General features: G+C 42.3%; 1 protein-coding gene across 1 annotated transcript; it reads left to right on the top strand.

Annotated features, from left to right (window-relative positions):
• Positions 1 to 335: 335 nt before the first annotated feature.
• On the top strand, positions 336 to 16443 carry PROK2 (prokineticin 2). Its single transcript, XM_047779220.1, has 3 exons — positions 336 to 495; positions 4186 to 4311; positions 14865 to 16443. Exons 1-3 carry the CDS (start codon positions 400 to 402, stop codon positions 14967 to 14969), a joined length of 327 nt encoding a protein of 108 aa, XP_047635176.1. The 5' UTR covers positions 336 to 399; the 3' UTR covers positions 14970 to 16443.
• The last annotated feature ends 4592 nt before the right edge of the window (positions 16444 to 21035 follow it).

Below are 21035 nucleotides of genomic sequence, written 5' to 3'. Positions count from 1 at the left end.
GGAGCTCGGGAAACCAGGACAGCAGAGGAGGGTGTCTCCGACCACAAAAGCAATGCGGGCGCGTGCGGAAGGCGGCGGCGGGCGCCAGGCAAGGGGCCGGCCCGGAGCAGGGCGCGGTGTGGGGGGCGCTGCCTGCGTGGCGCCCGGGGCGGGGGCACAGGGAACCGCGGCGGCACGTGCGCGCCGGGGACACGGGCCGCGCCGGACCGGGTGGGCGCGGGGGGTGTGCCCGCGCGGTGGCCCCCGCGTGTGCAGCCGGCCGGGCGGCGACGTGAGTCACCGCGGGGCTAGCCTTTATAACCGCCGGCAGGCTCGCGTGAGCCGCCCGCCCCGCCGCTCCGCGCTTCGTCCCGCGCGCCCCCAACGGCCTCGCAACTGCCTGCCAGGCCCGAGGTCGCCATGAGGATCCCGCGCTGCGCCCCGCTGCTGCTCCTGCTGCTGCTGCCGCTGCTGCTGCTCACGCTCCCCGCCGGGGACGCCGCCGTCATCACCGGGGTAAGCGGCCCTCGGCGCACCTGTCCACAGGGGATGCACGCCCACTGCGCGCCCGAGGGGCTCTGGCGGGGATGGGAAGACCGCGATGGGGAGTCGGGGGGCCCTGGGAGGGTCGCTCCCGGCTGAGGACACCTGCCCCAGTAGCCGCTTGGCTCACTTGGAAAAGTGCCGTGCTCCCAAAGCAGCGGGCGGCCGGGACATCGGACTTACCCTGGAGGAGAAGGTGACCACAGACTCACCCCACCACCATCATCACGACCTTCTCCCTCTTGCTTATCCCTCTGTCCTCGTGTTTCCTCTGCTTCCCTCTTAAGATGAAAGAAGTTTCCTTTCGGTGTTCTCGAGTACTTTTCCCAGACATTCCAAGCCTCTATTTTAAAATTTGAGAGGCCCCTTCCTGAAATGCACATGTACAAGATGAAAACCCCCAGATCCCGGGAGTCTTAATTCTGTTGTCAGGGAGTTTGCTCCCCTGTGCATCCTCCGCAGAAACCCCTTGAAATAATTTGGTCCGAGGCCCTGTGTGCATTTTGAAAAGCAATGTGGATGCTTCCTTCTGAGTTCTAGGTTTTTTTTGGGTTTCGGGGAGTTTGGGGGGGTGGTTCCCCAGCGACCTGAGGTTCTCCCTGTAAAAAGTTTTCCATTTCCAGTTTCTGATAAAACCCCTCCAGAGCTCAGGCTTCATTATGGAATAAGTTGCCATGTAGACGTTTCTGTTTAGAGAGATGTTTTCATCATTGTGAAAGTAGGAACTGGTTCAGGTCTCCCCTCCGTCCACCAACAGTTTTCTTTGTGTGGATCTGAAGGATGACCTTACAGCACAAAATTAAAATGTCTAGTTTGCTTTACATCAGCAGTGCAAAACCCGCTACCATTTCCTGGTTGTTCAGCTGTTTTATTCTTCTAAATCTGAAATTATTTTATACCTCCATTAAATTATTTCATGTATCTAAGTCCACGTAATAGGCTTTAAATAAAACTTCAGTGTTTGAAATGATAATGTGTAGATAATGAAATAACATTCAAATTTAAGGGAAATGTCATTCTCTTGAGAAAATTAAGCTCTTTTGTCTCCATGTTAGTTAATAGCTTTATAGCATTTTGATAGTCCTTCTACAGTAACAGTATTTGGTTACAGCCAGTAGAATTTTGGGTTACAGCCAATAGATATTTAATTATAAGCACTATGGTATTTATTAGAATAGCTGATAGAGATTTTTACAAATGTGTTTGAATAGCTTTGTCAGCCCCTGTGGTTGAAAAAAAAAGTTTTTACATGTTTCTCTAATACTTGAGAATTGAAACCTGATTAGTTCACCCCCTCCCCATCTTCCCCTGCTGGCTCATTTAAAATTTCTCCTAATCCTCTGAGCCCCAAATTCCTTTGTGATATAAGTATCTTTTTGTTCCATTCACAAGACAACACTATTTGAGTAGGTCTGCAGTGGGTTAAAGATGAAGGGCATCAGGAAACAGCTGTCTAATTAAAAATATATAAACCTATGCAATTCTTTGTAAATATTTCCAAGTACTGAAGCTTTTTTGTTACAAAATGAAATTTTATCACACTGAATGTTTATCTGTTCAGGTTTAAGACTAGGCTTATTATATTTCTACATGTGCTGTTTTTCTTGTTGTTTTAAATCAGTGCAACATGGCAATAAAGAAATGGAGTTTTGTTTCCATGACAGGAACCATCTGTAGTCAAATGAAAAACTCAGTAACTTATCTAGATATATCATCTCTAAGATGTTAAACATCCAAGTGATTGATTGCATTTTAAGAGATTTTGGCTGGATTTTTATCATCTTATTAAAAGCGCTAGTGGGGCTTCAGAATTCCTGGTCCTGAGCATCTGTTGAAATAAAATATTGCTTGAAGCCTCCATCTTAAATATTTACTTTTTGGGGGGTAATATGTGTAGTTATTTTTAAATTGATTTATGTTTCCACATAGATTTGTTAAAACCATATTGGAAAAGATCATATACTGAACATCTCATTCTTGGAATGTAATTGCTACATATACGTGATTTCTAGCATACAAATAAAAAGGGAAAATGGAAATGTTTAGATATTTTCCTGTAAATGTCCAAACACTCCAAGAAGAAAATTGTAGTTTTTATCCAGATGTTTATTTTAAATAGCTGGAGAAAAAACTCTAAGGGGGGAAAAACAACTCTAAAGCAAGATAGTTTATCACTTGTAATGAAAAAAATAATGAATAAGAATGTGCCCATATATTTATGCTTTGAGAAGTTATAGCTTTTTCCAAAACTAAGAAATTTGAAGAAGTGTTTTAGTTGTTTTCATTAAATCTACATTTAAGTTTGTATCTGAATTATTGATTTTTTAGCTTCTTACGTATATAGTATAGAATTCTTTTACCTTATCGCTAGCAAAACAGATTATTGCACAGCATTCAAACAAAGCATCCTCTTTTATGGTTGATTCTAGGAAAGAACAATGGTTCTTCAGGTCTATTTTCATGCAAATAAGCTTAGACTTCATTATTTACCTCTATTTAGTCAAATATGGAAATTCCTCCATAGATGATTCTTTGATTATATGTATTTACAATTATTATATTAGGAACAAATGTCTTGAGTAATCACTGTTGGTAATTTCATTTCTAAATCTGATGGATCTTGTAGAATAGTTCGGCTAATTTTGTAATGTACACATATGTATATCCTAAGCCAAGAATTTCCTTTTTGCAGGATACTCACCCCTCCTCCCAAAAAAAGAGTAACAAAAAGCAAAGGTTTTGGTCTGTCCATTCTCAACCTCTAAGATTTCCCTCTTTCAAAAGTAAATGGTGAAAATCAAGTAAATGGTATAAAAAAACATCAAGTCTGGTGAACCAAAATCAAATATTTGAAAGAGAAAATGACTAGCACTTTAAAAATTTACATCAGAGCTGTTATGGGTCCCGAGCATTTCATGCCAGATTTAGAAACCATTTAAATCCCTTTTTAGTATTGGGTCCAGTGTATTCTGGAGTTAATAGTCATAAAATCTTGTGATTCAATTTATATAATTCCCAATGGCCATATATAGCAAAAGACTAATAGAGACTGTTCTTTAAGTTCAAAGCCAATTCAACCCCAAAGCACAGAAGAAGAGAGCTGATTTTGGTTTTTTTTAAATGGTATGGTTTAAGATTTTTGTAATGTATAGGCCATTATTTAGGCTATTTTTCTTTCTTTCTTTCTTTCTTTTTTTTTTTTTTTGGTCTTTTCTAGGGCTGCACCCTCGGCATGTGGAGGTTCCCAGGCTAGGGGTCTAATCGGAGCTGTAGCCTCAGCCTGCACCAGAGCTGCAGCAACTTGGGATCCAAGCCACAATCTGTGACCTACACCACAGCTCATGGCAATGCCAGATCCTTAACCCACTGAGTGAGACCAGGGATCGAACTGCAACCTCGTGGTTCCTAGTCAGATTTGTTAACCACTGAGCCATGATGGGAGTTCCTAGGCTATTTTTCAACAGAGACAAAAATCTCTTCTGATCAGACTTGATCATAAATGTGTTCAAGCAAATGGAGATTACAGTTCTTTTTTATATATGAGATTATTAAAATCATAGTGGTTGGATAGTAAATGAACTTTTTTTAAATGCTAATTTTAGATCCCTTTAGCCTGAGTCTTTCCTATTATCTATATTTATCTGTTTGTTTATCACATTTCAGGCCTGCGACAAAGACCCCCAGTGTGGTGGAGGCATGTGCTGTGCTGTTAGTATCTGGGTTAAGAGCATACGGATTTGCACACCGATGGGCAAAGTGGGAGACAGCTGTCATCCGATGACTCGCAAAGTTAGTATATACGTTCTTATTCATGGTGGTTCTCTTACCCACCCATGGGTCAACTCTGAGCAAAGCCTATGGGACCTGAAACCCAGGGCAAAGGTACTAGAAATTGGAAGTCAGAGAAGATGACAATGGAAAACCACCCCCTTTCCCTTCCCCCTTTCCACTTGAAAGAATTGTGTCCTTTACCATCTTTATTCTAGTAATGATTTACATATATCATTGCTGTCCTGGCCTTAGAGATATTTTATGAAAGTAATTTCAGGAGTTCCCATTGTGGCTCAGCGGGGTTTAAGAACCCGACATAGTATCCTGTGAGGATGCGGGTTCTATCCCTGGCCTCACTCAGTGAGTTAAGGATCTGACGTCGTTGCAAGCTGCAGCATAGGTTGCAGATGCAGCTCAGACCCAGTGTTGCTGTGGTGGCTGTAGTGTAGGCCAGCACTGCAGTTCCAATTCAACACCTAGCTCAGGAATTCCCATATGCCATGGGTTCAGCCATAAAAAGAAAGAAAAAAAAAGTAATTTCAAGCAGGTAAGTTTGTTTCAAAATTTATATATCTGGTATGGAATGCTCAGGTATATGTATATATATTATATATGTAAATAAATATATGTATGGATGGATGCTTCTCTGCAGAAATCAGAGTGTGAAAGCTCTTGCAAACACTTTAATGTTAGACCAACTGAAAAGGCAGAAGTAAATCAGTTTGTGTTTTGTTTTTTGCAGAAAATCATCTGTGACGCGGTCATTCTTGCGTCTTAATTTGAAAGTTCTGTATTGTTATGTTCACTCTCTGCACACAGGATACATTGTTGAAAACCCTGAAGGTTAATGATATTTAACTTTCTCTTATTATCTAATAGCTCAGCATCACAATGACCTAAACACCACTTTTGAAAAGTTATTGACAAGAAGTGGCAGGACCCATGGCAGGATCAGCTGGGGCTTTAAAGGCTGTGTCCCCAGGGCTTTCGGACTCTCCTGTCTGCAGTTGCGAGACAACTTTATTCACTCTTGCAAGGGATTGAGTGGCGGACAGGAAGGAGCTGAGAAGTGTGTGGAGCCTGGACGGTCTTTGCCCTTTAGAGTCAAAAGTCTGAAGCTCAGTATTCGTCCCAGCAAAGTCCCCCAGGGGTAGATACCAGGTTGCAGGTGCCTTGCTCTCCTGGTGTCACAGCCTCCTTCACCCAGCAGTTACGGGAGGTCTGAGGGTGCTGAAAGGACATGTCCCAGGGCTTGTGGCTTGTTGGAGGCAAGTGCAGTCCTCTGTAATGTTGTCTCTACACATTGTATACTCTCATCTTAAAATGGATTGAATGTTTTCAAGCAAACTGAATTCTTTGTTCTGCCCCCCCTCCCCCCAACACACACACTTGTGGCTTAGGGTTCAAAACCGTAGTAAGAGACAAACATCTTTGCCACAGTCACAGACAACAGCTAATATTTTGACTCTCTCTGAATGAAATGGGGAAATAAATTGGCTGGGGTTTCACTCTAGGCACTGTGATGGGGACTGGCGGTTTGGACCCATGTGAAGGCGGAATTGGGCTCCCCTGTGGTTTCCTTGAGAAATACTTCCTGTTCTGTTTAGACCATTCCGCCCCGTGGTTTTACCGCTAGAGATGGTATGGTGGTTTTTAAGCATGAGAGGCACCTTTTATTCTTGGCCATTTTGAGACAGGAAAGGTTTTAAACCGTTAGCTGTCTGGCTCAGTGACCAACTCCCCCCAGGGTAGGGGAAGCTGGCTCAGAGGCCCTTGGCATTGATCTTTTTTTTTTTTTTTTTATCAGCCCTATGCAGCACGAGTCACCTTTTGTATATTTGAGTTGCTGTCACTAAAACATTTTCTCTTAACTCCCCCTTCTTTAAGAATTATTCTGTCTCTGTAGTGTTAGTACACCCTGGAGTACTCTAGGCACTGGAACTGTGCAGCCAGTTTTCTAAAACAAGTGATGAGTGACACAGTCTGAGGAACTATTTTTGTATAAATAGCAATCATAGTTGCCACTTGCTGAATGCCGTGGTGTACCAGATACTCGATACTAAACTCAGTGTATGTGTTTCTCACGTAATACTCACAACAAGCCTGTAATGTAAGGTTGGTTTTGGTCCCATCCTCTGAACAACCACATTCAGACTCAGAGGGGCTCAGTAACTGGTTGAGTTCACGGGTGTTAGGTCAGAGGGCAGGCTCTGGATGTCCCCTCTTTCTGACGCTTCATGGTCTGTGTGGTGCTGACTATATTCTATATTCTCTGAAAGCTGAAAATATTCTATATTCTCTGAAAGTTGTTGTTGTCTTTAATTAGAGGATTTGTTTTTAGTGCAGTTAACCCAAACTGGTTTGTGTGGGGAAGATGTTCACTGAGATGCAGGGTAACGGTCCAAGGGTTGGAATTTGTCTCATCCTATAGTTTCCAAATCTGAGATATTTTGAAAAGAGAACCAGAATTCTCTTTCCCTGGTTCCTACAGTTTGTAGTTCAAGTTTAATGCAAGGTCAGTTTTGAAAGGAAACAACGTCATTCTGCTCCCATAAACCCAGGTTCATCTCTGTGCTGTATTTTTTTTTGTCTTTTTTTTTTTTTTTTTTTTTTTTTTGCTATTTCTTTGGGCCGCTCCCGCGGCATATGGAGGTTCCCAGGCTAGGGGTCCAATCGGAGCTGTAGCCACTGGCCTAGGCCAGAGCCACAGCAATGCGGGATCCGAGCCACGTCTGCAACCTACACCACAGCTCACGGCAACGCCGGATCGTTAACCCACTGAGCAAGGGCAGGGACCGAACCCGCAACCTCATGGTTCCTAGTCAGATTCGTTAACCACTGCGCCACGACGGGAACTCCTGTGCTGTATTTTTATCACAGTTTCAGTAGAAGTCTATAATAACAGATGATGGTTTTCTTGGTAGAATAAGTGAGAAAAGAACTGAAGTCCTAGGAGTTCCCGTCGTGGCGCAGTGGTGAACAAATCCGAAAAGGAACCATGAGGTTGCGGGTTCGATCCCTGCCCTTGCTCAGTGGGTTAACGATCCGGCGTTGCCGTGAGCTGTGGTGTAGGTTGCAGACGCGGCTCGGATCCCGAGTTGCTGTGGCTCTGGCATAGGCCGGTGACTACAGCTCCGATTAGACCCCTAGCCTGGGAACCTCCATATGCCACGGGAGCGGCCCAAGAAATGGCAAAAAGATTAAAAAAAAAAAAAAGAAGAACTGAAATCTTAAAAAAATAAAATAAAATTTTAATGTTAAACCTGAACTTACCTCCTGTTCAGATACTCACTTGAAATGTGTTTCTAAAACTCAATGTTACAGCTTTTCATATTGGTTTTTTTCTTGTCCATAAAATACATTTTCATAGGTCATGTCAATGACCTGTTTTTAGTCCTAGAGTTGTTACTTGTTTCAGCAAAATTAACTTATCCTGGTGAAAATACTATTCTTCCAGAGTATCATGTGACCGCAAGCTATTCAAAACAATTCAAGAAAAAACATTTTTTATAAATATATCCTGAAATCTTATGCATCCTTAGTAGATGGTCAAAATGTAGATAGTCATGGTATAGAAAATTATGTTCTAATGTGATGTGTTCATTACTCTCCCCAGTTTTCTTTTTGTTTTGTTTTAGAAAAAAATGGATTAACTCTGATTGTAGTCACAGGGCTTGGTGTTTTAAAAACACAAGGCTATGAATAGGCAAGGACTACACCTGCTCAAATTTTAAACTTTCCATTTTGGTTTGGCTTAAACATTAACCACAGATGTTTGCTTATTTTGATGAAGGGAATAGTACTGGCTGAGTGAAACTGAACTGTAAGTAGGAACTGGTGGCGACTAGAATTGAGTTTACTATGTTGTTTTAGACACATCAGTCAATTTGCAGAGTGTACAGTCACTGCCAGGTTACAGTTTTGTAATTGTAAAATTTTTAGCCTCACATTTGATAATTCAAAAATAGAATAAAACATAAGTCTACCTAAGAAGACCGGGTACATGTTTTCTAAACACATTTTAGGCAAATAATAATTTTAACATGTATTAACTTTTAGCAATTTTTTAAAATAATTGATAATGCATTACCAAATCATTTGTCTACTGGGAATAGTTTGCTGTGTAAGAAACAGTCATTTCTGGAGTTCCCGTCATGGCTCAGCAGTTGGCAGACCCAACTAGAATCCATGAGGATGCAGGTTTGATCCCTGGCCTCACTCAGTGGGTTAAGGATCTGGCATTGCCATGAGCTGTGGTGTAGGTTGCAGATATAGCTCTGATCCCGTGTTGCTGTGGCTGTGGCCTAGGCAGGCAGCTACAGCTCTGATTGGACCCCTAGCCTCGGAACCTCCATATGCCATGAGTACAGCCCTAAAAAAGAAAAAAAGACAAAAAAAAAAGTAGGAGTTCCCTTCGTGGCGCAGTGGTTAACGAATCCGACTAGGAACCATGAGGTTGCGGGTTCGATCCCTGCCCTTGCTCAGTGGGTTAAGGATCCAGCGTTGCCGTGAGCTGTGGTGTAGGTTGCAGATGCGGCTCGGATCCCACGTTGCTGTGGCTCTGGCGTAGGCCGGTGGCTACAGCTCCGATTGGACCCCTAGCCTGGGAATCTCCATATGCCGTGGGAGCGGCCCAAGAAATAGCAAAAAGGCCCCCCCCCCAAAAAAAAAAGTAGCACTCATTTCTGTTAATACCCACACTTTTAGAATTTACAAAGATGAGCCATTTTCATCCCATTCTGATTCATTGACTTTGGAAGTTTAGAATTATGTGACTAATACTTTTATTTGTATTGCTTATTATTTTTTATTCTTTTAAAACAATTTTTGTATTTAAGCTGTGCTTCCTCCAAAAAATTAATTAAAGTGTTTTTAAATTTTGCTCCTTTTTTATGTGAATATTTTTAGCATTCATTTGGGCTTTTTTAAAAATTTTTTAGCTGTACTTTAAAACTTGACTAATACGTTTTCCTTTTCTGAAGAAAAAAAAATTCTATTAAAACCTGGGTCTTGTCTGTGTATTAAAAAAAAGAAAAGGAAAATTTAAAAAATTATTAGCTGTTTCTCTTTTTGAACCAACCTATGGTGAAGCACTGTAAACATAATTTCAGAATAGAGTATAAGTTTTTTTAAATACTAAAATATAGATAATATAACCAAGATTTAGCAAAAGATGGGTGAAAGAGAACAAAATGTGCTATTTGTTTCATCTTTTCTGTCAGGGATATCACAAGCCACTGTCTGCATTTCATCTCTTAGGGCGGCTTCATGGCTGTGATTTCAGGTTCAGATTGGCAGAAAGACTCACAAGGCATGAATATACTTTTGTCTAATACACGTTTTCTCAGGCTGCACTCTTTGGACATTTTAGATTCTTTGTTGTGGGGGCTGCCCTGGGTGTTGTAGGAGGTTTGCAGCATCCCTAGCTTTGACCCACTAGAAGCCAGTAGTGCCCCTCTTCTAGCTGTGACCACACAAAATGTCTCCAGACATTGCCACATGTCCCCTGGGCAGGGAGGTGGGGGTGTTGGAGGAGGCTGGAATCACTCTGGCTGAGAACCCCTGTCTAATTCTGCATTTACATAGTCTTATAGGACACAGCATAGGAGGTGAAGTACCTTGGCCTCCTTGGGAACTCATCAGCTACCCAAGCACACAGCTTCTTTTCCCTCCTCATCCACACAGGGTTCCTGTGCTGCCACACAGTATCAGCAGCGTGTGGGCGGTATCCCCTTGACCCACAGAAACTACCACTCTCTTTCTTGCAAATCTTTTATGCCCCCAGCCACAGAGGTTCCAGGCTTATCCAACTCAGGTGCAGTGCCACACAACCCAGGAGGCTGACCCCCATTCCCCGTTCCCTTTTCTTTCTCTGGGGACACAGCTCAGAGGAAAGCCCAGGTCCCTGTCAGGTCACCTTCACCAGCCCAGGCCCCAGGTCAATCCTATACTCACAGGAAAGGAGCAGATAAAGAATTGCATTATTTAAGGTTATATGAATATAAACCTATTTCCCCCAAAATGAGATGAAACAATTGAAAACTTTAGCAGATTAAGATACAATGGCTCTCTTCAGAGTTATTGAAACCAGAAACCATGGGAGTGTGGGACTTGAAATTTGTTTTTTACGTGCTATCACACCATCTGAATTTTTTTAAACTCGGTACTTCTGTTGAAAAAATTGTAACAAAATTGTTTTTATTAAGAGCCACATTATAATAGGGCCAGTGCTTTTTATGTCACATGATTAGGCTTTTCTTAAGGTATCTCATTATATTCTCCCCCCCCGCTTTTTTTTGGTGGTTGCACCTTTGGCATATGGAAGTTCCCAGGCTAGGGGTCAAATTGAAGCTGCAGCTGCCAGTCTACACCACAGCCACAGCAATGCAGGATCTGAGCTGCATCTGCAAACTACACTACAGCTCATGGCAATGTCAGATCTTTAACCCACTGAGTGAGACCAGGAATCAAACCATCCACATCCTCATGGATACTAGTCGGGGTTATTAATCTACTGAGCCACAACAGTAACTCTTGTGTTCCCTTCTTTAATAATTTGCCCTTGTTTTGAGAGAGATCACAACACTGCTGTGTCGTATCAGCACTATTTTCTCTTTAAAAGTGCTGCCAGGAGTTCCCACTGTGGTGCAGCAGACTAAGGATCAGGCATTGTCTCTGCAGGGGCAGTTTCGATCCCCATTCCCATGCAGTGGGTTAAAGATATGGCATTGCAGTAGCTGTGGTGTAGGGTGCAGCTGTGGCACACATTGATCCCTGGCCCAGGAACTTCCATATGCCATGGATGTGGCCCCCAATTTTTTTTTTTTAATTAAAAAAAAAAAGCACAAGTGCTGCCATTGTATTGAGAACCATGTCTTCTCAAGGATCCTAAAGGGTCTGCCATGGTCGCTTTTAGAATTCTCTGGTTAGAAACTACTCTGTTAGAAATATTGCCCTGAGTGTGTAGTTGCTTCTAAAGTAAACCGTCACATTTGCATGGAATGATTAGCTTTTGGCCCTGTTTTCACATCTGAAGATGCATCTTCTGTGAATACTTTGTCTGGCCTTAGTGACTGCTCAACAACTCTTAGGTTTGTCGTACAGTGAATGCAGAGCTAGGAGTGGGTAGGCCAGTCAAGGAAGTGGCAGGTACTTACGGAGTATATCATATCAGAAATCTTGGGCTGTGCAGTTAAGAACTCATAGGGAAGGGGAGGGGGAACTGCTACAGGCTGGTCCAGTGGAGAAAAGCTTGAGGGAGGGAGGGAGGGATTCAGACTGGATCTTGAAAAAGGATAAAAATAAGAAAAGGGCATCCAGGTGTGAAGGGGACCTGCAGGAGAGTCTCGGCATCATATGAAGTTGGATTGGGGCAGATCTAGGTGGACACTTCCACAGTCTCAGTGCTCTGGGTAAGAAAAAGACATTTTTGAAGGTTTCACAAAAGCACACGATCTTGTAAACACAATGCCAGGGCCCTTCCTAGACCCTAGAGGGGCCTTGCTTGAGCAAGAGCCTTTGGTTTCCAAGTTTGTGGAAACTAGGGGGGCTGGGGAAAAGGTCACTCCTTTACCTTCAGGGAGTTCGCAGACTGTGGTGGGGTTGGAGGTGGGAGACAGGCATTTAACTGATATCTTCTTAGTGTGTCCACTGTACCAGGCTGAGTGCTATGTGCTCATGAACAAGAGTCCCTTTTTCCCCAGAGCCTGGTGTCTGGGCCTGGTGGGATTGGGTTTGACTGTGACATGTTCCTTTTCTCACTGGGGGTGACTTCAGTCAGATACATTACTTCACCTTGAGAGGAAGTTGCTTAGGTCCTGTCAAAATGAGGCATAAATCTGCCCCCTCCCCCTTTAGTGCGACATTTATACACAGTGCCTTTCTGAGGCCTGGCCCATGGCAGGCCAGCAGTGTTATTTTTCTCCTCTGCTGCTTTTGCTGTTGACAACATACATTGCCAGGCCAAAGAGTGACCACAGTGTCAAGATGCACAGAGCACAAGACTAACACCATGAGGGCAGTTCTTAGCGTCCCAAACTGTCTTACTGGGTATCCGTCACTAAAAGTTCCATGATGGGCAGAAGCCTTTCCTCTTTTGTTCATCACTGTATCCACACACCTAAAATAGGGCCCAGTGTATTGGCAACAATCCATAAAATGTCTGCTGATTGCATGAATTAAAGGAAACATGCTTGGTGTTCTCTGACAGTTTGACATGCTTATTGCAGTTAGAGGTCACTCATCCGGGGCTGCTTTTCCTTGGCTATCTCTGCCTATATTGGTTTTTCTCACCCTTCGCATTGCATTGTTGACATTTGAGATCAGATAACTCTTTGCCATGGAGTTGTGGGATGTTCAGCAACATCTTTGGGTATCACTGGATGCTAGTAATCCTGCTGCCTCCCACCATTTGTGACATATACACATGTCTCCTCAGGGAGTGGGAGTAGGGTCACCCCACATTGAGAACCACTAGTTCATGCAGTAGTTGAGCACTTGGTTAGTTAAAGGAAGCTCCCAGAGTCTCAGGGTCAGAAGGGATTGTAAAGGTCATGAGATAGCAGTCTCATCCTATCCACTTGTAATTTGACCAAACCATTCCTGCTGCACCTGCCTTCTTTGACATATTCTTGGTGGCAACAAATGAGCCAGCCATCCGGGGACCCTCTGACACACACAGTGACAGAACCATTCTAGCACGCTTCTACATGGAGCCGACAGTCATGGCGCCCCCATGTAGACATTATTGTTAGCACCTTGAAGGTAACACTCTTGCAGAAAGACCCAAGGAATGGAGATGGCTCTGCCTGTTTACCACATGTACCCCTACCCACCTACTGCTCTCCTTTCTTCCCTCTGTATTTATTGATCTCAACCATCTCCCCGGCCCTTCTAGAACCATTTTGAAAATGGAAGGCAGGAAAGAAGAAGGAGGAAGAGAAGAAAAAGGAAAAAGGAGGTAAGAAGGGCACAAGCAAAGATAGACCCAGAATAATTAGCCTTGACCGTTGTTGGACACCCGTAGAGTTGGGTCCATCCTATCAGTTCAACCTAAAAATGAAGTTAGGAGTTCCCGTCGTGGCGCAGTGGTTGACGAATCCAACTAGGAACCATGAGGTTGCGGGTTCGATCCCTGCCCTTGCTCAGTGGGTTAACGATCCGGCGTTGCCGTGAGCTGTGGTGTAGGTTGCAGACGCGGCTCGGATCCTGCGTTGCTGTGGCTCTGGTGTAGGCCGGTGGCTACAGCTCCGATTGGACCCCTAGCCTGGGAACCTCCGCATGCTGCGGGAGCGGCCCAAGAAATAGCAAAATAACTAAAAAAATAAATAAATAAAAATAAATAAAATAAAATAAAATAAAAATGAGGTTAGAATGGTTCTGCCGCTCTCTGCAGACAGCCTTTTGTTTGACATATGAGGAAGTTCTTTAGAAGGCATCCGTAAGATGCATCTCAGATGTTCTCATAAGGACAGTTAACTGGTGTGGGGCAGCCTCTTTTGGTGGAACACAACAGGAAATACACCAGGATGATTCTGGATGAAGCATTGGAGTTGGGGAGCAGGAAGGATGGATTTCCATACGGTGTGTAAACTGTAGAAGGATCCCTGAGGCATGAGTCTGTAATAGCTGGCTTCTCTCTTGTTACCCCCAACCAGGTAGTCTGCCACCCCACTTCATTGACTTTCAAATGCCTCCAGGCCTGGAATTAAACTTTCTCCCTGTAACTTGCAAAGCAGGCTAGTTCTCAAGAGGTCACCATTTCTAGGAGAAGTAGAATGGTTTTTTGCTCTTTGCCTCTAGAAAACATATGTGTTTTGAGGGCACTCCACTCGTCCCTGGCACAGAGAAGTGGCACACCAGTTGCTGCTTGACCCTTCTCGACCCAACTTCGCCCAAGGCATGAGAAGGGGGGCTCTTCCATTGAACGGCTCTTAGACTGAAGCCGACCATCTTTCACTGAGGGCCCTCCCCAGCCTGGGGTTTGCTGTCTTCCATTTCTGCAAATCGAGCTTGCCTCCTTCCCTAATTTTCCTCTTGTTACTCACCCCTTGCCCCACCCAGAATTTAGACTTCTCACATCTTTGCACAAATGTGTGAATTTATGTATTGTTCATTATCCGTGCCTTTTTTTCGGCTTATTATATAGACGTGGTTGTGCCCGTAACGTTATGCTCTTCTTGTAGAGCTTCAGTAGCAAGGGGTTCTGAAAGGGATGAAAATGAGCAAAAGTAAAAGTCAGTGTAGCTTGCTGATTAAAAGACCTTCAGGTCAGCCTGCCAGCCAAGCTTCAAGTTCTGCCCATGGGACCTTGGGCAGGTTACTGATCACTCTGTGCCTCAGTCTCTCATCTGTAAAATGGGTATCATTAAAGTATTTGCCATGTTCACAGATTGGGTGTAAGGATGGAAAAGAATAATACATAAGAAAGGGCTGAGCCTGTTGTTTGATGAACAGTTAACCCTCTGAAAACACCAGCTGTTGTTATTTAAAGAGAGTTCTCAAGATGAGTTTTTTGTTTGTTTGTTGCTTTAATATATCCTGCTCTGACTCAGTTTTCTTTTTTATTGTAGGTTCCATTTTTCGGGCGGAGAATGCATCACACGTGTCCATGCATGCCTGGTTTAGCCTGTTCACGGACTTCATTTAATCGATTTGTTTGTTTAGCTCGAAAGTAATCACCTTAGAGGAGAAGCTTTAAATGTGAACAGCCACACGGTGTCTGTAAAGTCTACTTACCTGTGATTGTGCCAAACAAATAATATGCCAGAAAGAAACGCTATTGCTTCCTCAACTTTTCCAAGTAACATTTCCGTCTTTGATTTTTAAATGATGTTCTACTTTTTTTTTTATTTGAAAAGGGATTTATCTTTTGGATAGAAATGTTAAGTGCAGGGTATTATGGAACGAGTTCTCATTTCCCTGTTTGTGTTTTGGTTTGGCCTTTAAAATGCCAGTAATTCACCCATTTTCACTAAAATACAAATGGGAATTTGATATTTTGTTACAGAAATTTTTTTTTTCCTTGAACACCCCCTACTCCCTGCCCTGCCCCACCGTACAACACACACACCACGCACACCTTGGTCTCTTTCCCTCACTCCTCTCATTTTATTGTTTGGGATTACCATCCCCGGCTTTCTAGCATTTTAAAATCGGGGTCTGCATCCTTGAGTTTGCTGGCAGAATCACTGATGAAAATCAAGCTTTTTGCCAATACCTAAACAGTGAAGAGAATGTATAGTTGAACCAAACACCCCAAACGTCTCTTATATGGAGTGGAGATGGGGTGCTTCTGACTTTGACTGAACCCGCCTGTGCACATGGGTTTCAGGTCTGCTGTTTGACTAGTGGGAGGACAGAAACAATGGAAAGTTAAAGTAATTTAGTCCAGATTTCTAGATTTGGGATTTTTTTTAAAAAGACCTTTCCAATACAATATATTTATTTCTTTTTATCAAGTTAATTTTTTTATGACAGTCTGCTAGTTAGAGATGTTCTAAAAAATGTCACTTGAAGAGGCAGTATTGATTTTAATCTGGCATCACACTAGTTACCATTTTGAAATCATTATAAGCTGTCTTTGGAACTTTATTTGTAACCCAAAGGTCTATTGTAATGGATTGCCCGACATCCTGCCGTTTGTACCTGTATCAATATTGCTGTGTGAAAATTCTGTATCAGAATAATGACAGTACTGTATATCATTTGATTTATTTTTCATATTATATCCTTATTTTTGTCACAGTTGTCAGTTTTTATTACAAGCCAATTTCTATGTAGCCCACAGTTGAAAATGGGTAAAGACTCCACAGTTGGTATTACAGCACTAACAGTGTGTACATTTTCAGTTTACATCCAGGAAGGTTCTGTTTGCATGAATTTTAAGGTAGTACAAAAATAATGTATAAATCAGTGAGGTTTTGGAGCATGAAAATTGTGACATGCGAAAGTGACTGGAATCAGGAATGAACCCATGGGATTTCACTGTCTTGGTTCAGCAAATTGTTATGGGGTGTTGATCATGGGTGGTTAGGCAAGGTGCTAGGTGCTAGCCCTCCGACACTGCCAGTGTAGCCTGGCCTTGAAAAACCCACCAAGTATTGTAAATGGATTCAACGTTGCAAATAAACAACTTCTGAAATGCATTTCAGTGACTAAAGTGGCTGTGCCAACCCGCTAACCATTGCAAAAAAAAAAAAAAATGTCCATTTTGTAGTTATTTATTCAGCCAGGACTTACAATTGCGCATTCTTTGTAACTTTAGCCCCAGGGTTAACATGTCCCATAAACGTATGGGATTTTGCCTCACCATACTTGGTCATAGAAGGCTTATTTTGGGTTCAGTTTAGTTTGCGTTCAAGAAACATTCTTCATTGAATTTGTTGGGGGAAAAAAATAGACCTCAAGTGGAATTATGGGTAAAGAAACAGGCACTTCAGCAGTTTTGCTCAGTGCTGTTTTTATATAACATTCAACACATGCTTTTTTATAAGTGGTGAAAACTTGATTGGGTCAGTCATCCATTTTCCCCCAGGTTAAAAGACATACAACCAACTTTTATAAAATTTGGCTTTTACATATACCAACTTCATTTTGTTAAATCACTGAGGTCATGTGTGCACAGCCAAGAGAACAAATGTGAAGGTTGTGTAGAAAACTTAGAACTATACCTACGCCTCACGGGCTCCCATCCAAAGGGAAATAGAACTTTGTTATTTGTTACCTCTCTCCTTGGTTATTATTTTATTGGAGACATAGACTGCTGTTCTACTTTGTTATTATTTTTTAACTTGTTAGCACCTTTCAAATAACTGTTTCAAAAACTTAGAATCATGCTTCCTGGAGCATCTTTAAAATAATTCTATGCAATGCACATAGACTCTTAGTTTATAAAAATGGTGGTGCTTTTTTCTTCCCAGGACGAACTCTCACTGTAGTGGACTTCACAGACCAGAATTTCCAACAGTAAGGCCAAGTGAGAATTTACGCAAGAAACGCTAAGTCAACAATCTAGTCTGATGTAAATACTGTGAATTAGGTTCTGTCCTTTCTAAAGTAGAAATAGATCTTATGCCAGAAGCTACTGACCAAACGCACATGGGACCTTTGGATTTATTTGCAGACACTGACTTTCAGGAAGACTGTCACTTCTGACATTAGCCTTTTTTTAAAAAAAGCAACATTTTTTTAAAAAAACCGTAGAAAAGTTTGTGCCAAAACTGCTCCCTCACAAACCCTCTTATGTAACTGAAGACCTTCATGTAGTCCTTCTGTTGGAGCTTGACAAAACCAGACCACTGATAGATGAGACAAATCTGCTAACTTTTCGTTTGTTTTATTTATTTATTTTTTTGTCTTTTTAGGACCGCATCTGCGGCATATGGAAGTTCCCAACCTAGGGGTCAAATTGGGCCTACATCTGCCAGCCGACACCACAGCCACAGCAACTCTAGATCCAAGCCATGTCTGTGACCTATGCCACAGCTCATAGCATCACAGAATCCTTAACCCACTGAGCAAGGCCAGGGATCAAACCCACGTCCTGATGGTTACTAGTCGTGTTTGTTACCACTGAGCCACACTGGGAACTCACTTTTTCATTGGTTTTAATATCAGAAATCTTACCTCCTCTCTTTTCTGACTTCATTTTTTAGAAGATTATAAAGTCGGGGGTCATTTTAATTTAAAAAAGGACATTTTTGATACTCAGTGAAGATCAGTCTAAAATTCACTGGCAGACTCTCATGATCTGTTTCAACCTGTTAATACTGCATTCTCTGATATCTTCCATCTCATTTGTTAATCCGCAATACTCCTTTCTTCATTAAAGAGAATTGTATTTTTCCTGGTATTTTTCAAAATGATAACAATCTTTAGCAACATAATCCTTAATAAAGTAGATGACTCCCTTCCATCTCCCCAGCCCCCCCCCACCCCCAAAATCAGGGCACTTTCAGAGTATACATTTCCCCATCTAGAGGTGCCAAATGCTTTTTTTTTTTTTTTTGTCTTTTTAGGGCCACATCCACGACATATGGAATTTCCCAGACTGGGGTCAAATCGGAGCTGCAGCTGCCAGCCACAGCCACAGCCACAGGAATGCCAGATCCAAGGTGCATCTGCGACCTACACCAAGGCTCATGACAACACCGGATCCTTAACCCACTGAGTGAGGTCAGGGATCGAACCTTCTAGTCAGATTCGTTTCTGCTGAGCCACAATGGGAACTCCCACATCATTCTCTTTTTTAAAATTTATTTTTAACTTTTTTTTTATTATTTCCCCAATACAATTTTTTTTTCTACTGTACATCATGGTGACCCATTTACACATACATATGCACATTCTTTTTTCTCACATTATCATGCTCCGTCATAAGTGACTGGACATAGTTCTTAGTGCTACACAGCAGGATCTCATTGCTTATCCATTCTAAAAGCAATAGTTCCCACATCATTATCTTTGTACCAACCCCCAGGGGTTCTGATTTGATGTGTTTAGGGTAAGGCCTGGGCATTAAGATTATTCTTTCCTTTTAAGGTGCACCCATAATTGAGGACCACTGAGAAAGAACAAAGGAACATGCATCAGTAGAAAGGCAACTGGTTTGTCATGATGCCACTTGAAGAGACACCTTTCTAGTTAGAAGTCAAGAGAGTAGCTAAATGCTGTTATTTCTTGCCACCCTCAAAAGTTCCTATGATCCTCAAGAATAAATGAATCCATTTTCTTTCTCCTCCCCCCCCCCCCCCTGCTCCAGCACTATTTCTAGAGGGAAGCTCACAGGAGGGTCCCCCTGGAGAATGTTAGTGTCAGTTACATTGCTGGGGATTGAACATCCTTAGATTAGGGAAGCAGGCCTGGGTGCAGCCCAGCTGGTCCTGCCCCTCCTGCTGGCCATGTGGTTGGCGTGGAGTCCCTTTTCCTCTCTCTTCCTCTACATGCCCCCACCCAGGGGACTCAGCTTCTGAACCCCCAAGCACAAGCTCCCCCCTCTCCCTGCCCCACTTTCTCATATGTCCCAGGTTTCTTTTTTATTGGGCCCATAAATCATCCAGATGATTTAGAAAGTCCAATATTGCAGCAAATTGAACTAAATAACTCAGTCTAGAAAGCATGTCCATAAAACCTATGTCACAAAAGATTAAAAGCAAAAGAGTGGAAAATCACGGTGTGAGCATGATTTCTGACGACAGAATGCACAGGCTGATCTGTACTATGTTCATAACGAGTGTGTGTCCTTATGTCCACAGGGAACTTTCATCCTTATGAAGCCTAGAGCAGTCACCCATGAACTGGGCCAGCCAGACAAAACCACAGCCTACTCTTTGGAATGGTGACCATGGCCAGGAATTCCAGGCATTTTCTTGCTTTTTAAATTTGGTTTGGCTGCACCCATGGCATGTGGGAGTTTCCAGGCTAGGGGCTGAACCCATGTCACAGCAGTGGCCTGAGCTGCTGCAGTGGAAACACCAGGTCCTTAACTGCTGCACCACAAGGGAACTCCAGGCATTTTCTCACTTTGATTCAGAATTTCTCAACCTTAACATGGCTGACTTCCTGGACCAGATAGGGTTTTTTGCCATGGGGCTGTTCTGGGCATTGCAGAATGTTTAGTAGCTCCCTTGGTTCCTACCCACTAGATGACAGTAGTTCCCCTGAGTTGTGACACATGAGGATGTCTCTAGACATCACCAAATGTCCCAAGGGGGTGGGGGTGGGGATAGGGTAACTTGTGTCCCTGTGAGAACCACTGGTTTAGTCTGAAGATATTTTGTACCTGCTAGTGTAAGGTTTTATTTCAGTATCATACAAAATTTGAAATGGCAATGTTTTTTTAAAATGTTAAGCCTTCCAATGGGGCTTTGTAAAAATGGTATTCTAAAATTAAAAAAAAAAAAAACCTATCATTTTGTGTTTGAACTTGTGGAAAAGGTAAACATTTGAGACATGTAATAATCTATCAAAGAAATACCAGTTTTAGGTCAGCTCCATAGTATACTGTGTTCCAAGAAATCTTTATATTAAGCCAGTCTCTAATCCTTAAGGGAAAGGGCTCAGATAACTTGAATCATAGATAAAAGATTTCATATCTTTGGAGGACGTGTTAGCAAATGTCCACAGTGTTTAAATCCAAATTGTCCTCATCTGGATTAAGATAGGATGTAATTTAGGAAAAATGTTTCTGTAGCAGAAACTGAAAAGTTTTACAGGGAAAATTGGAGAAAACTGTGTTTTATTAAGGTGGATTTGAATAACTGTGCAGAAGTTTCATAAATTGAGTTTTCTCAATGTGACTCAGAACAGGCCTATTCCCTGTAGACAAGAGTGAGGCTGGCATGGTATGAGGTTCATTCCTAAAAGGAAACTAGTAAAACAAAACATTATTATTATTATTATTTAAATTTTATTGGAGTATAGTTGATTTACAGTGTTATATTAGTTTCAGATACACAGCAAAAGTTAACTGGCCATTCTTTTTTCCCATATAAGTTATGACAAACTGTTGTATAGGTTTCCCTGAACTGTACAGTAGGTTCCTATTAAAAAAATTATTATGACAAATTTTAAATATCAAAAAATTAAAATTGTATAAGGGAGCCTCATCTCTCCATCATCCAGTATCTTATCAATTGTTGTCATATCGCAAACTGTTATGTTTAGAACAGATGAGCAGTGAGGTCCTACTGTACAGCACAGGGAACTGTATCTAGTCTCTTGGGATAGACCATGATGGACAA

Source organism: Phacochoerus africanus, chromosome 1 (genome assembly GCF_016906955.1).
Source record: "Phacochoerus africanus isolate WHEZ1 chromosome 1, ROS_Pafr_v1, whole genome shotgun sequence".
Classification (NCBI taxonomy): domain Eukaryota; kingdom Metazoa; phylum Chordata; class Mammalia; order Artiodactyla; family Suidae; genus Phacochoerus; species Phacochoerus africanus.
This window is presented reverse-complemented; position numbering and strand designations above follow the sequence as displayed.